General features: G+C 38.0%; 1 protein-coding gene across 2 annotated transcripts in view; it reads left to right on the top strand.

Moving 5' to 3' along the window:
- pcdh11 (protocadherin 11) overlaps positions 1–14,434 on the top strand; it is a 138,163-nt gene that overhangs the window by 72,686 nt on the left and 51,043 nt on the right. For both annotated transcript variants that reach the window (XM_049739771.2, XM_049739764.2), the window contains 2 exons: positions 952–987; positions 5,559–5,757. In XM_049739771.2, coding sequence (XP_049595728.1) covers positions 952–987; positions 5,559–5,757 — 235 coding nt within the window. The remainder of the gene's footprint in view (positions 1–951; positions 988–5,558; positions 5,758–14,434) is intronic.

Here is a 14,434-nt window from a genome sequence, read left to right as displayed (position 1 = left end):
AATGCCTTCGGTGTTCAAAATCAGAGTGAAGAAAATAAGTTGCTACATACAAAATCAATAGACTGATTTGACAGATTTTTATTTATTTTTTTTGTAATCCTGAAAATGCATTAAACACATCAAGTAACACATTGTAAAGTCATACTACATTGTATTACATCGTTCCTGCCTGAGAAAAAATATACACTACTTAATGCATTACCTTTCGCAATGATGCCTTACCTCCAACACTGATTCATGTTAATATAAACTTATTTCCTCGTCATTGTTGTACCGTTCCGGCTCATCAGTCCTGCTCGCCTTGTCTAAATGGCTCTTCCTGTCTCGATTTCTATTTTCTTAACAAATCAAGTCATCCACTCTGATTATTATACACAGTACAAAGACAACGAAAATGGTGATTAAAAATTAAATACTTATCTCTCTGTGAGTTATCTCAGTCCTCGGGGAGATGGTGCTTTTATTCTTTTTTTGCAGGCTTGCGGGTGTCTTTTGTTCCCAATTTAGAAGCTTGTCTGTGTGTATTGTTCATTTTTGATGTCTTGTTTGATATTCCGCTCACTTTCTTCTATGACATGTAGAGAAAACATCTTTATCAAGGTGTCAAATGTGTGGCGAGTGTCAGGACGTTGGGTTTTGCCCTCCCTTCCTTTCACTGCATTTCAGTGTGAGATTGTGTACTTGGTGAGGTGGCTTTCATGGCTCACAAAATGTGCTTGGCACCCAGAATGAGAAATCAATATATATCCTAAACCTCAATTCCAACTAAAAACAAAGACGCTGCTTTAAATCTATGAGGTTGTCAATTGTTGAACTGGGTCGCTTTAGGGAAGCTGAAAAGTTCCTGACGCAGGTTTTCTTTGTTGGCTCCTGGTATTAATTTACATTGTAAATTCTCTGTCAAACACAGTCAGATGCTGATCTAAAGCGACTCTTCTTCTGTCCTTGCAGGAGGCCTGTCAACTTGGGAAGATAACATCTGTGAATGTAAGTCATGCATTCATATGCTCCTTGCTGTGCTCTTCCTTTTGCATCCTTTATAAGCATGGATAAAGCATGATACTTCACATCGCAGAATGTGGTGTTTAGAGGCATTACAACTCCTGTCAATTTTCACCTTGACTAAAAGGCAGCAATCAAGCCATATTATTATAAACACTCCCAAACTATGATTAATTTTCATTTGTAAAAATATTCATATTGTCAGCGTCAAGGAAGTGTCAAGGTCTGTCTGTCTGTCTGTCTGTCTGTCTGTCTGTCTGTCTGTCTGTCCGTCCGTCCGTCCGTCCGTCCGTCGGTCGGTCGGTCGGTCTTTTTTGATCCCTGGGGGGAAATTGAGGTGCCAGCAGTATGACAATAATTAAATACATAAATAAAGAAAAATACAATATAAACATCGGACAAGACAAAAACAACAAACAAAAAGAAAGGAGAATAGATCCGCAGTAGATGCAATATACACCTGATTAGATAGATAGATAGATAGATAGATAGATAGATAGATAGATAGATAGATAGATAGATAGATAGATAGATAGATAGATAGATAGATAGATAGATAGATAGATAGATAGATAGATAGATAGATAGATAGATAGATAGATAGATAGATTCAAAAGGACAATGCACTGAACGGTTTTATATGCTAAATTTGTGGAAATATTAGGTTATTAAAAAGAGCAATATCATCAAACATTTATGACGTTTGAGTGAAGTTGAGCTGTTTACTTCAATACATTTGTTGTATCCAAGTCAAAATTCTGTTTCATTTCTACAGAGGAACTAATAATAATAACATGATACAGCTATAAATTGATAAATAATTCATCTGATTTGTCATAATCTCTGGACCCACATGCCAGCATCACTTCTTTTCCTGTTCTTGTTAAATTGTCCATTTCACACACATGCAGCAAGATATCACCAAATGCCTCTTGGAAAGCACAAAGAAAAAGCTTTCAGAGACAACTGCAAAGATGTCGGTGGAGGGGGTTAAGGGGTATTGTGTCCTTAGGCAAATGTCAAGCTGTAGTCGTGACGTGCGACCAAATATGCTGTTTATCACTCCTAGTGAGACATGCGAGAGGAAGAGTGTAGTGTTAAGTATATTTAGCAATAATACAGAGGCTGTGCCCTACTAAAGATGCAAGCGGATTCTACTTGGTCAATAGCTAAGTATGACGGACCTCTAATCCGGTAACCCACGAATCCAGCCCATCTGCTATTCGCCCGGACGGTTACTAGAGGGAATGTTTTGGATTGGCTGGCTTGTTCTGTGGCAGAACTTGGCACACACACGCTCCTGTTCAGTTTATCTCTGTGTACATACTTCTCAAGGCGCTGTTTTATCTGGCTGAACAGGCTTTGTTTGGTCTTGATATCTCTTACCACAGCTTGTCTTTGCTTTATGGATTTCTGGCAGATTCTTTAAATAAATGATAGCGCTTAGTAAAACACTCACCTTGACTTCTCTGTGAATGTTTTTTTTTTCTTTCTTTTTGTAATGATTGTCGTTTAGCATTGCGATTTGATTCACCCTGTAGCAAAACATAACTATTCAAGAGCCATTAATGGAATTTAATTGTAATTAATGTCATTAACTTATTTTTTTTTTTATCACCTGGAACCATCTTCAATATGCTTGAAGAAACAGCAGTTTATAGTGGAAGACACTCCTATATGCAAAATGATTACGGCCTAATTGTCACGGACAGCTGTTTGTTCTAATAGATTCTGGATGCCATTGCCGAAACACGTTTCCAATAATTAGAATCGTGTGGAGAGGAAGAATGCTTTTTTTGTAATGCTGCCAAGCCGTCTTCAGTGGGCTCTTTCTTAAGCCAGAACTTGGGCTCTGTGTCTGTGTACACGCTCTGCTCATTTGAGAAACACCTGTCAAAGCTGTTTGAGAACGACACGATATTTAGACGCCTTGAAAGCCTCAGTATGCATGGCACACACAGCTATAGGATTTAGCCAACAAGGTGTTGTTTCTATACCTCGTCTGCTTCAAAAAGCCTGAAAGAGAGAGAGAGGGAATACCACATGTTGGCAGCCATTCTTCATTTTCATCACATATTACTGCAATGTTTTTTTGGGTCATCTTTCAAAGAAAAACAAAAAACAATCTGTATACCTCTGCCAAGCCTAACCACTACAATTGTAGTGGTCAAATGTGTTATACCTACAGTAAGAGCTATATTCCTGTACATAAAAGGGAAAAGGAAAATGGTTGTGCACTTCTCTGGCTATGCAGATTTTCCCACTATCATTTACGCACTCTTACATCACACACACACACACACACACGCACACACACACACACACACACACGTGGGTTTACCCTATCAAATCTGGCCTTGTGTTATTCTTCAATCGAACCATCAACTTAAGCGCTTTTTGTCTTACGTTTTCCAGGGGCTGTAGTAAGTCTGCTCCCGGGGTAGGTAAAACATCGTGCACTCACTTGACCATTAGTGGATCTAGCCCATGCTCCACTCAACTTAAAATCTGTGATTCTCAGTTCTGCTTTCCAATGTGTGGTAATAAGATATAAAATGTTAATTTGCACTCATAAACTGCGATATGAAACCTAACTTTGAGCCTACAATATTGAACTAACTTGCAAATTCACTTGCTGGGGTGATTGCTAAGGATGGTAGATCACTATGAGTGGTTGAAGGTAAAGGGTTAGAAAATTATATTCGCTTGTGAACCAATTTTTCAACTGACATGCAAAAAAATGTAAAGGCAATTTAAAGGCTATTAAAAAAAAAAAAAAAATATCCTAATATGGCACTCAAACCATTAGTCTGTTCATTTCTGTCCAGGGACAGTTTATAGTTTGTGTTTTTACTGATTTGTCTGGAAATGCAATTTAATCAATTTTTCTAGAGTTAAAAAATCACATCTGTATTCATTATTTTATTCCATTTGCCACACATTCATTCATTCATTCATTCATTCATTCATTCGTTCGTTGTTCATTTGTTCATTCAGTCTTTTGTTTCAGGACAAGTATTGTTCGTATAAAAAAATAATAATTACTTGTTAGTTTATTAATGATTAGATTAGATTAATAGAATCAAATTTGACAGTTTTTTGTCATTTGCCATCAAATACGTGAGTCCTCAGTCACACTTCCCTTTTGGCAGGTTATAATGTATATATAATGTACATCCTTCATTATTCTATCCCTCCTTCCTAATTCTGTCCTATCAAAGAAAAACAGCTTGGTTATCTCTGCAACATATTGGTAGAGAAAAACATGTATGACACCCCCTAAGGAGCTAGAAGAAGAAAGGAGCATGTATTAATTTGTTTTTAACTCAGCACCGACAATATAATTTTGTTGCTATATCAATGATGAAAATCTAGATAGTCATTTACATTCCAGTTGGATTTGCAACTGAAAATAAAATCTCTTATTGGCTTGGATAATAGGATGACTAAAATTCACAGCAATAACTGAAGCCAAGGGTGTAATTACATTTTATGTCTTCTTTACGTCCCCACACCACAGCGGCGTGATGCATTATGATGTTACCTAGGGAATTGTGTGAAGACATGAATTCATGACACAGCATAATGACTGTGACAATGCTGGTGTTACCTCAATGTCAGAATAAACCACTCTCGCTGTATCCCACTGTTTTGTTTCATCTCTCCCTTAAACGCTCAGTTCAAAAAACTCTAAAGCACAAAAAACATAATATATAAAACAATATAATGCCGAAAAAAGTGAAAATCAACCCAGCAATGGAGATTACCTGGTGTGCCTTTATGCTACGATTGGTTGTAAAGGGTTTGTTTTCTTGAGAAACACTAACATGTTTGAAGATGCCATGAAATGAAGCATCTTCTCTTTCTTGGCTCAAAAGAAAGGTCACAGCATGATATTGTGGAAATCTCATTGAGCGGTAGCAGCCCGAGCTTGAATTGCACCCTGTGTGAGATCCTGCTTTGCCGCCTCCAACTCCACAAACACGCGCACACACGCGCATACTTGTGCACGCGCACACATATACACACGCACGCGCACACACACACGATAAACACACAGGAGAGTATTGAATTGCAAGCAAATAGTACAGAAGCAGAAAATTCTAATTAAAATGAAGACTAAAATCTTGTATTTCACTGATGAAATAAATGTCGTTCGTTTAGCAGTGAATAGGATTTTTTTTTAATTTATTTATCAAACTTCCTTTTACGTCAGGGACTAGGTTGGTACATTATTTCACAAATGTTTCCTTTTGGCCTTCCTTGAATCAAAAGTGTCCATGACTTTGTGTGATATCTGGTCTCGTACAATACGTTTGAACATAATGTTCATGCCTTAACACACATCAAATATTTATGTCGTCACACCCCATGCATCGATGTAGGGTACGTATTGAAGAGTGGAACACTCCCCCCTTCTTCCCCTCCAAAAAAAATTCAGGCACAACTTCAGATCAAGAAGACACGCATCACTATTGTTTAGTACTCTTTTATGACCCATTTAAAAGAATAAGGGATTTTTATTGAACATTTCTTGCTTTTTACCCTGTTCCCAGACCCAGCGCCGAGTGACGTTCCATCTTCCAGATGGTTCCCAGGAGAGCTGCAGTGACAGTGGGCTGGGTGATCCAGAGCCAAGTAGTACGGCCAGTACCTCCCAGGCCCTTCCGCTCAGCTTCCCCCATGAGGAGTATTACGAGCAAACATCACCTAACAGTCGCACAGAGGGAGATGGAAACTCAGACCCGGAATCAAGTAAGTCCCTGCTTTTCTTGTGTTTTGATTTTGAGATGCTTTTGCATTGTAACCTTGATTATTAAACTAAAGGGGTGTGTAACTGTCACTCTTTCAATTGAAATGGTTAATTAGTAGAATGATTTATATGTCTGAATGGCCTATACTGTAAATGTGTATTGCATTTAAGGATGCTAGTATATTTATATTTAATGAAGAATCATGGATTTTTTTTTGACCAGACTTCCTCCAGGTGAGCATTTGTAATTTGTATTTGCCATAATTTATTATTCCATCACTGAGTGTTAAAATAAGTATTTCGTGATCATTTTAGTGTTCAGCTATTGCCACTTTAAAGTTGTTTGCTTTAAGTATTACAAATACCAGTATGCATCACTAAACTGTCCAATTGGAGGGGAGTTATGCTAATTTCTGTGTTGATTTGCGATGAATCAAAATATTCACAGGACAGCTGTCCCTGTTTATTTTGCTGCCCACTGATGTTCTCCATAAAATAGACCATTGAAGTCACAAACATAAAGAAACTTAAAAAAAGAACATAATTAATTTGCTGACGGGAAAAGGCGGTATAGCAGACGCACACCCGATATTTTGCTACACAATCAGGAGTGATACAAGTGAGGAATCAACATAAATACTGCTCAGCATGGATACATGTTTGGCTCCCTGTTCATTTGCCATTGGCACATACTGCACCGATACAAATATGGATTCTGGTCAGTGCGTGTGGTTACATTTTCTGTGGGTCGAGTCTTACCCGTTGTGGTCAATGTGCAACATTGCAGGAAATGCTTTGAGAGTGTTTGTCTTCATTTTTTAAAGATACGTATCCACTGTATCGCTCAAATCTGCATGACAGGTAGGATTAAATTGCTTTTCATACACTTCATAGCCATTGTGCCATTGCTGTAAGTCAGACAACAGTCCTTGGTTGCATCAGCCCCCCTAGCATCTGCGCTGACAGGTCTGGGCCTGGGGTGTCAACGCGAGTGTGATTGTGAATATATTTGCTCGACATTAGATGAAATGGGTGACATCCCGTCAATGGCTTTCAGTTCATTTACGTTCAAAGGTCCCTCCTATTTGGGATTTTTTGGGGGTCTTGCTTTCTGATAGAAGACTCATATAACATACCAAGAAATCTTATATTTACAAGACAAGTTGACGTTCCCACTCACTTGCACACCTGCGATGCAGTGACTTGTTTTAAATGCGAGAACAAAGACACAACCGGTGGGTGATAAAACCTCTCCACTTTAAGATATTCACCATGGTGACAGAATATCTTAATTCACACATATAGACTTAATTGTTCACCACCTCATTGATATTCATTAGCGTAAACATCTTATATGACACCCACCTGCCCACTTCTCCGGTGAGATAATATTTGTTAAACCACATCCATTTTAAATGGAAGACCATCCAACTAGAAGGGCATTTCGACATGCAGTTAACACGTGTAATATTATTGAACATGTTTTATCATTTAAATGGTGTACAACATAATGTTTTACAGAGAATAACAGCATTTGTTCGAGTTTGCATGACAGAGTAAAGAAAATCATATAAAAATAATATAGAGATATAACATAAATATAAGATTCAGATAAGTATGTTTAATTATGAAAAGTGGATCAACCCAAACAACACCGTCATTGTGATTAAAAGAAAAACAAAAACAAAAAAAAACCTAGTGGTAAATCAACATTACAGTGAAAGCAGAGACCAATAAATAGGTCGTAAATTAGAGGTGCACAGAGCATTTAATAAGTAAAACGATTGCCAGTGCAATGTGCTTACATTCATACCAACAGGAGGAAGAATCGTTCCAGGTCAAATCAAACATTTGTAACATTTCAAATGTATTTGTATTATTTATGGAATCAAACACTTAGACATGCATTGTAAATCAAGCTTCTGTTATTACTTTTGCATTTCTTTATTACCTTCTTTAAAGTGTCATCCAATGGGCACAGCTGGACAATTGAGGCATCTCAGTAAACAGTACAGTTCAGAGTTGTTTGTAGAGCTTGCAGAACTGCAAAGGAAACTAAAAGGATAATCAATAACTTATTTTCATTTATATTGACAAGCCAGCATTACCTTGACCAATTTAGCTTGTGAACATCTACTTTACCAATGTGTGTTTATTATTAAGTACGCCAGTGGCTAGAAAGTCATTTACATATCAAAACTGCAGGTAGGTCCCTCAATGAAAAAATAAAACAAAATAAAAAAACAAGCTATGAGTTTCTATGGTTTTGTATCCAAATCGATTCAGTCTTGCAGATTTAATCTATTAATAGAAGCAGAACATCACATAAGTCTAGTTCCTTGTTCACGAAATCAACTCAAGATGGATCCTTGGCATGTTGACTCGATCGGAGGTGAGAATGTTTTGAAAGGTGCCTATTATGCTGAAGGCTTTGCACAAACCTGCGACATGGCCGCATGTGACTGAATTGAACCATCACAGAAAAAATATTCTTTGTGGCTCCACATGCTGTATGTTGTAAAACGGTGATGGGCAACTTAAATGCTGGATGGGCTGACAACTGAAGGTAGGAACACAGAGGACTATGGACCCCCTAACCAGATGTATGACAAGAATGCTATTTTAGATATGGAAAAAAACTATGTGCAGACTGCATGTGCAAAATATATGCTTTAAATATATTTAAATTCAACTCAACTGTATTTATAGAGCTACATACAATGTGCTGCACATGGAGCAAAATTCAGCATTTATTGTTGATAACTTCATCAACAACAATTAATTCCCGTAATTTTCGGACTATAAGTCGCACCAGCCATAAAATGCACAATGCAGTGAAAAAAAACATATATAGTAAGTCGCACCGGAGTATAAGTCGCACTTTTGGGGCAAATTTATTTGTCAAAATCCAACACCAAGAACAGACATGAACCAGCAACAACAGGCTAAACGATACGGTATGCTAACGTGACATATAAACAAACGAGGAGCTGAGAACGGGCTCGAGTAACATTCAGAGTTATTCAAATAAGTATTACATAAATACCACGTTTATCAAACCATCTGTGTCACTCCAATTCATTAAATCTATCGATCGTCCTTTATATAAACAATGCCGCGTATGCGCCACATATGCGCCGCTAACGTCGGACTCGTAAGTTGCATTTCTAATTATTCCACAGACCCATATAACGATATATAAAGTATATTTCAAATAACTATCATATACCAACAATATTATCAAACCATCTGTGTCACTCCTAATCATTAAATCCATCGATCAAATTCCTCGTCCTTTATGTCAACAACGCCGCGTGCGCGCCGCACAGATCTAGTATACAACTATATTGTAGCGTTAACAAAATACCAGGAAACACGTGGGTTTGGTAAACGGCTCTTTATTTAACAAAAGAGTTTAACGAGCCAACAACTACTGGACTGTAACGATAAAAACATATAGAAGTTGCTACACGAAATAAAATATATCAAATAACTAACATAAATACGTTTTTCAAACCTTGTGTCACTCCAAATCATTAAATCCTTCAAACGTGGGGCCCTTTGTCATCTTTGTCATCCCGTGATAGAATTCTTTGTCCTTATGTAAACAACCGCCGCGCTGCTAACATCACTTACAGGTCAAATGACAGTAATCCCTTGCTACATCGCGGTTCGTTTATTGCGCTTTCACTACATCATGGATTTTTGAATTTTGAAAATTTGCGAAAAAAATTACATATAAGTCGCTCCTGAGTATAAGTCGCCCCCCCCACCCAAACTATGAAAAAAACCGCGACTTATCGTCCGAAAATTACGGTAATAACAAAGACAGTGAAAACATAAAAACAGTAAAACCAAGTCTCATGCTGAGCTAAAACATAAAACTGGTTCTTCAAAAAAGGTTTAAAAATGGATAGTGAGGGGGCTTGAGACTGAGCCGTCAACGTTCTTGCCACAAAGCAGACTCTGAGAGCGTAGTTTTTAGATGCCTAAAGTAAGTGAAGTATAGAAGCAGGATATTTTGGGTGTCGAAAGTAGCTGGATGTCAACTGATGTGTAATTGTATGTCCAAAAGGCAATCCTTGTTATAGTATTGTGACAGCAGTTCTCTCTTTAAGCATGCATTATTGTTTGGCTATGCACTGGAAATAAAGTTCATGTGACTTTTTAAATTTGTATTATTCACTAGTTAAAAGACTGTTGCTTTTATAGGCTCTTGCTCCCTCCCTTTCAGGCTTATCACACCATGCCACGTTATGTGCTGTCACACGTTTGGTTACGTAAATGGTTACATTATTTTGCATGTCAAGAAATTGCTGAAATCTTCGAAAATCCGAGACACTTCAAAACAATCAGACACAAAGCTTTGGAGCTCTACCTTTTCGCCAGATTGCAACACTCGCAGGGTATAATGATATGCAATGTTAATTAGTGCCTTTGTGAAGCATGCATTTGTGCTGTAACCGTGTCATAATGACAACACAGTGTGGCAGGGCGTTTTAGTCATGAAATGTGACTTTTTGGGATGGAGTAAATTGTCATGCTTTTGTAATTTCTCATAAAATAAAGTTAATTACAGAAATTACTGCATATATGTTAGTACTGCATATATGTTTTGCTGTTTGCATTTAAATGTATAGGCTGTGATGAAAATGTTTTCTGAATTATGAGATCCATCATGTCACAAACAATGGAAAGCACTTGGACTACTGTATGGTCTGCAAATATAGCAGTTTAAACCATTTGCATTAACCCCACCATAAATATCTACGCAGTCTACTATTATTCAGTGGGTGGGGGCAAGGGTGTGCGCGTGTGTGTGTGCGTGCGTGCGTGCGCACGTGTGTGTGTGCGTGTGTGCTCGTGGAGATGGTGGGGGTGGTGCAGTGGGGGCCAGGCATGCAGTACCATAGCTTGATCTGTGGCATATGGCTTTCAAATGACCAGCTTACACTTTGTCTGTCTAAGGTCTAAATCTGCTATTAAAATAAGACCATCCCGTTTTTAAGTCCCTTTAAACACTGCAACTATAATAAGATTATGTTTTTATAGGCTTCAGTGAATTATAAACTCAACTTATTTTGAAAAGACTTGCTTGATCTTAAGAATAGATTTAAATCAATGTTTCTTTTCCCCTTTTATATCGAAATCAGTTTTACAATATTGTGCGTGAAACATTTGCAGCACATTTTATCCTTTTTGATGCTGGTAGACGAATAATCTGATTATAGGTTTGCTGTTTGTATGTGGCGCTAACATTCTGAACCCTCCAAAATGTTCATAGTAGCTTTTCGACTTAGGTTATTATTACTGATTTATGACTATGCTTCCCCCTTATGTATGGGGAAAAAAAAAAAAAAAGCACTTGATCTGGTGAAAAAAAAACACTGGCACCATGTGATTTTTTTTTTCCTTTTTATAACCTCATCTCAAACCTCTAGCCATTATTGTCTCACAGCCAATAGTAAGCTTACAATTTAGACTGGAATTCAACTGTCTAGACACAATCCGCCCAAGAATAAAGGGATTTCATGGGAAGGCTTTATTAGTGTGATTGGAGCAAAGCAGTACCAACCACAGTACACCAGTTTAACTTTGTGTGTTTTACCCTTCACCATTATTTGACAAGACTTTATGCACAGTTAACTTGCATTCATTATTTGTATCTCGGTTTCACTGTGAGGCTTCTCAAATGCTATTAGTAGTAATGAATGTGCTTCTTAATTACATTCATTCGTGCAAATTTCCGCTCCCCCATCGAATTTTTCTGTGGAAACAATGTGACACTGACCAATGGCATATCATTTGCAACGCGACTAAATCCATTCAGCGTAGGACAATTAGCTATAATTAGTATTACAATATCATCAGCGACCAGAGGGAGAGACCGAGCTGACATGAAGGAAAAAGAGGGACCCTTGTTCAGAGAATTAAACGTCCACTGGACGAAGAAGCAGATAATCACAGGCCACAGGTTTGTACAATGAACTAACTACAACGGTGTATTAAATATAATTTTATGTACATTTTAGAACTACTTTTGATTACTGCTGATTAATGCAATGACGTCTCTTTGATAGAGATGCCCCAGCAGTAACACACTTTTCACAACCTTACATATTCATGTTAATTTCTTTCACTACAGTATTCTATCACTCTGCTGACATCCTTTGAAACTTGTGGCCTTAACAGTTATTAAAGTAAAAATGTTAACTGTGAATGTTACTGCATTTGGAGGTGGTGAAATAAAATTAATTTATTTCTTTGAATGCTGCCATAGCAGTTCCATCATATTCAGAACGGGACAGTTTTGCAGCAGATTGTTAAATCCTGGCCAGCGAACACAAACTAGTTCACTCGTTAATATAGTTAGCTTTTTTCCTTAGTTCTTTAGTTCTAAAGAATAAAAAGTGTTTACAATCCGTCCTCATCTAGGGTTGCTGCTGATAAACAAGACTTTGAATTCCCCACCATTTTAATTTTCCTGAAGTGGGATCTTTGAAGAGGATTTTTATTAGTGACAGTATTCTGTCTGTGTATATTTCATTTATGCCACACTTAAAATGGTTGTCCACCAAATTCCTTTCTGTTGCAGTTAGTATCCTACAATGGATGAGATATGAGATAACATCTTTCCACATCATTTGCACCAGTTTGCTTCCTCTCTCTGCTACTATATATTCTTGCTCATATAAATAAATAAAAGCTTTTGTGCCTTCTGGCTCCCAGAACTTTTTACAGCTGCCCCAGTGGGCTTGCAACAGAGCTAAATGAAGCAACAGTGAGTATTAACCTACATAGATTGGACCGTTCCTTTTAAGATGGTCTTATTTTTTTTTTCCCCCTCTTTTTTTTTTTTTTTTTTGACCAGCGGGGGTATAGAGCTGAGTCAGAAGGGGATTTAGATGGACTCATCTGTATCCTTCTCAACCGATAGGGATTTAGTGGAAGTGCTCGGTTCTTGGAGGTGAGGTGGAGGGGAAGCCTTGTTTTATCTGGTTCAAATGCCACACTAGTTGTCTCAGAGAGAGACAGAGAGAGAAAGGAGTTATTGATTTCGAGGAGTCTAGTCAGCTTTCCGAAATCTCCCTCTACCCTCCTTCAAACTATTGATAAGTATCATGGTCGAAATCCCTTTTCCTCAGTGTCTCTGGTGATGTTGAAAGTAATAGCACTGCGGACATCCAGACAACCACTCCATCCCCCACCCCTGATACTCCCCATTGACAAATATCTTTTAAGGAACATTAAAACGCTTTTGCCCGGGCATGAATACCCGGACCACGATGAGCTCCACAGATGAAAGCAAAACTACCTTACAGTACTTCCAGTATATTTATTAGCTGAGGATGAAAAATATTTACTCAGACCAGATTCTCTCCTTTACATCCATCTCTGACTGCCTTGTCTGGGGTCAGGTAATGCTGATTAAATCAACAAGCTAGTAACATTAGTAAAACAAACAGACGTAACAAACATAATAATGATTAGAAGCTCCGCAGCCAAGACATATGCTATGAGACAATCGACTGTGGAAAAAAGTACATTATTACCATTTCATCCATCCATCCATCCATTTTCTGAACCGCTTAGTCCCCACGGGGGTCGCGGGCGTGCTGGAGCCTATCCCAGCCGTCATCGGGCAGTAGGCGGGGGACACCCTGGACTGGTTGCCAGCCAATCGCAGGGCACACAGAGACAGACAACCAATCTCACTCACACTCACACCTAGGGACAATTTGGAGTCTTCAATCGGCCTACCAAGCATGTTTTTGGAATGTGGGAGGAAACCGGAGTGCCCGGAGAAAACCCACGCGGGCCCGGGGAGAACATGCAAACTCCACACAGGGAGGGCCGGAGGTGGAATCGAACCCGCACCCTCCTAACTGTGAGGCGGACGTGCTACCCAGTGCGCCACCGAGCCGCCCATTACCATTTCATGTAAATTGTAAATATAGTACTATGCATGTACTTGTTAATAGTGTTTATGCTAGCTTTGAAGGACCTGGCTGTTGTACTGCTGAATACAAATGGACAATGGTTTTCACTACAATTTTCTCATTTGCATTTGTTTAAAAGTTTGAAATGTATTTATTTATTTTAATATTATTTTTGTTCCATTTTATAATTAGCTTTTATTTTGTGTTCTCACTGAAATACACTCAAGTTTGTGATTGTAAGGTCACAAAATGTCAATAATTTTAAGAGGTATGAATACTTTATCAAGGCACCACATGTTCCTCTCAGCTTGTAGCACTATGTGTCGAGGTAAAATGACATTTCCACCACGCTTGCAAAGTCATCAAAGAAATAATTAGCATTTTACATTTAAATCAGCATAATTAAAAGTTTAAAGGCAAATTTAGCCTCCCTATTTTACTTGCATATTTCAATCAAACTCAGTTCATTGAAAAGATACAGTCATCTGCTTAAAATATTGGTAACTTTCATAATCTAAGGTTGTTGACCTAGTTGATTAAAATATCAATGCATAATGTGTTAAAGCTTGACAAAATAAAAATAGCTTGGTATATTTTGAAGGCCGTGTCTGGCAGAAAATATAACGCTTTCATTGGTTAACAAAAGTGCATACTTTTAACAGGTCATATCGGAAAGCATGGACTTAATTACAAAAGAAGTCTCAAAGGGCTTGCCTACATTTAAAAATAATCTGATCTT

This window comes from Syngnathus scovelli, chromosome 1 (genome assembly GCF_024217435.2).
Source record: "Syngnathus scovelli strain Florida chromosome 1, RoL_Ssco_1.2, whole genome shotgun sequence".
NCBI classification, from domain to species: Eukaryota; Metazoa; Chordata; class Actinopteri; order Syngnathiformes; family Syngnathidae; genus Syngnathus; species Syngnathus scovelli.
Note: the sequence above shows the minus strand (reverse complement) of the source record. Positions and strands in the feature narration are given on the sequence as shown.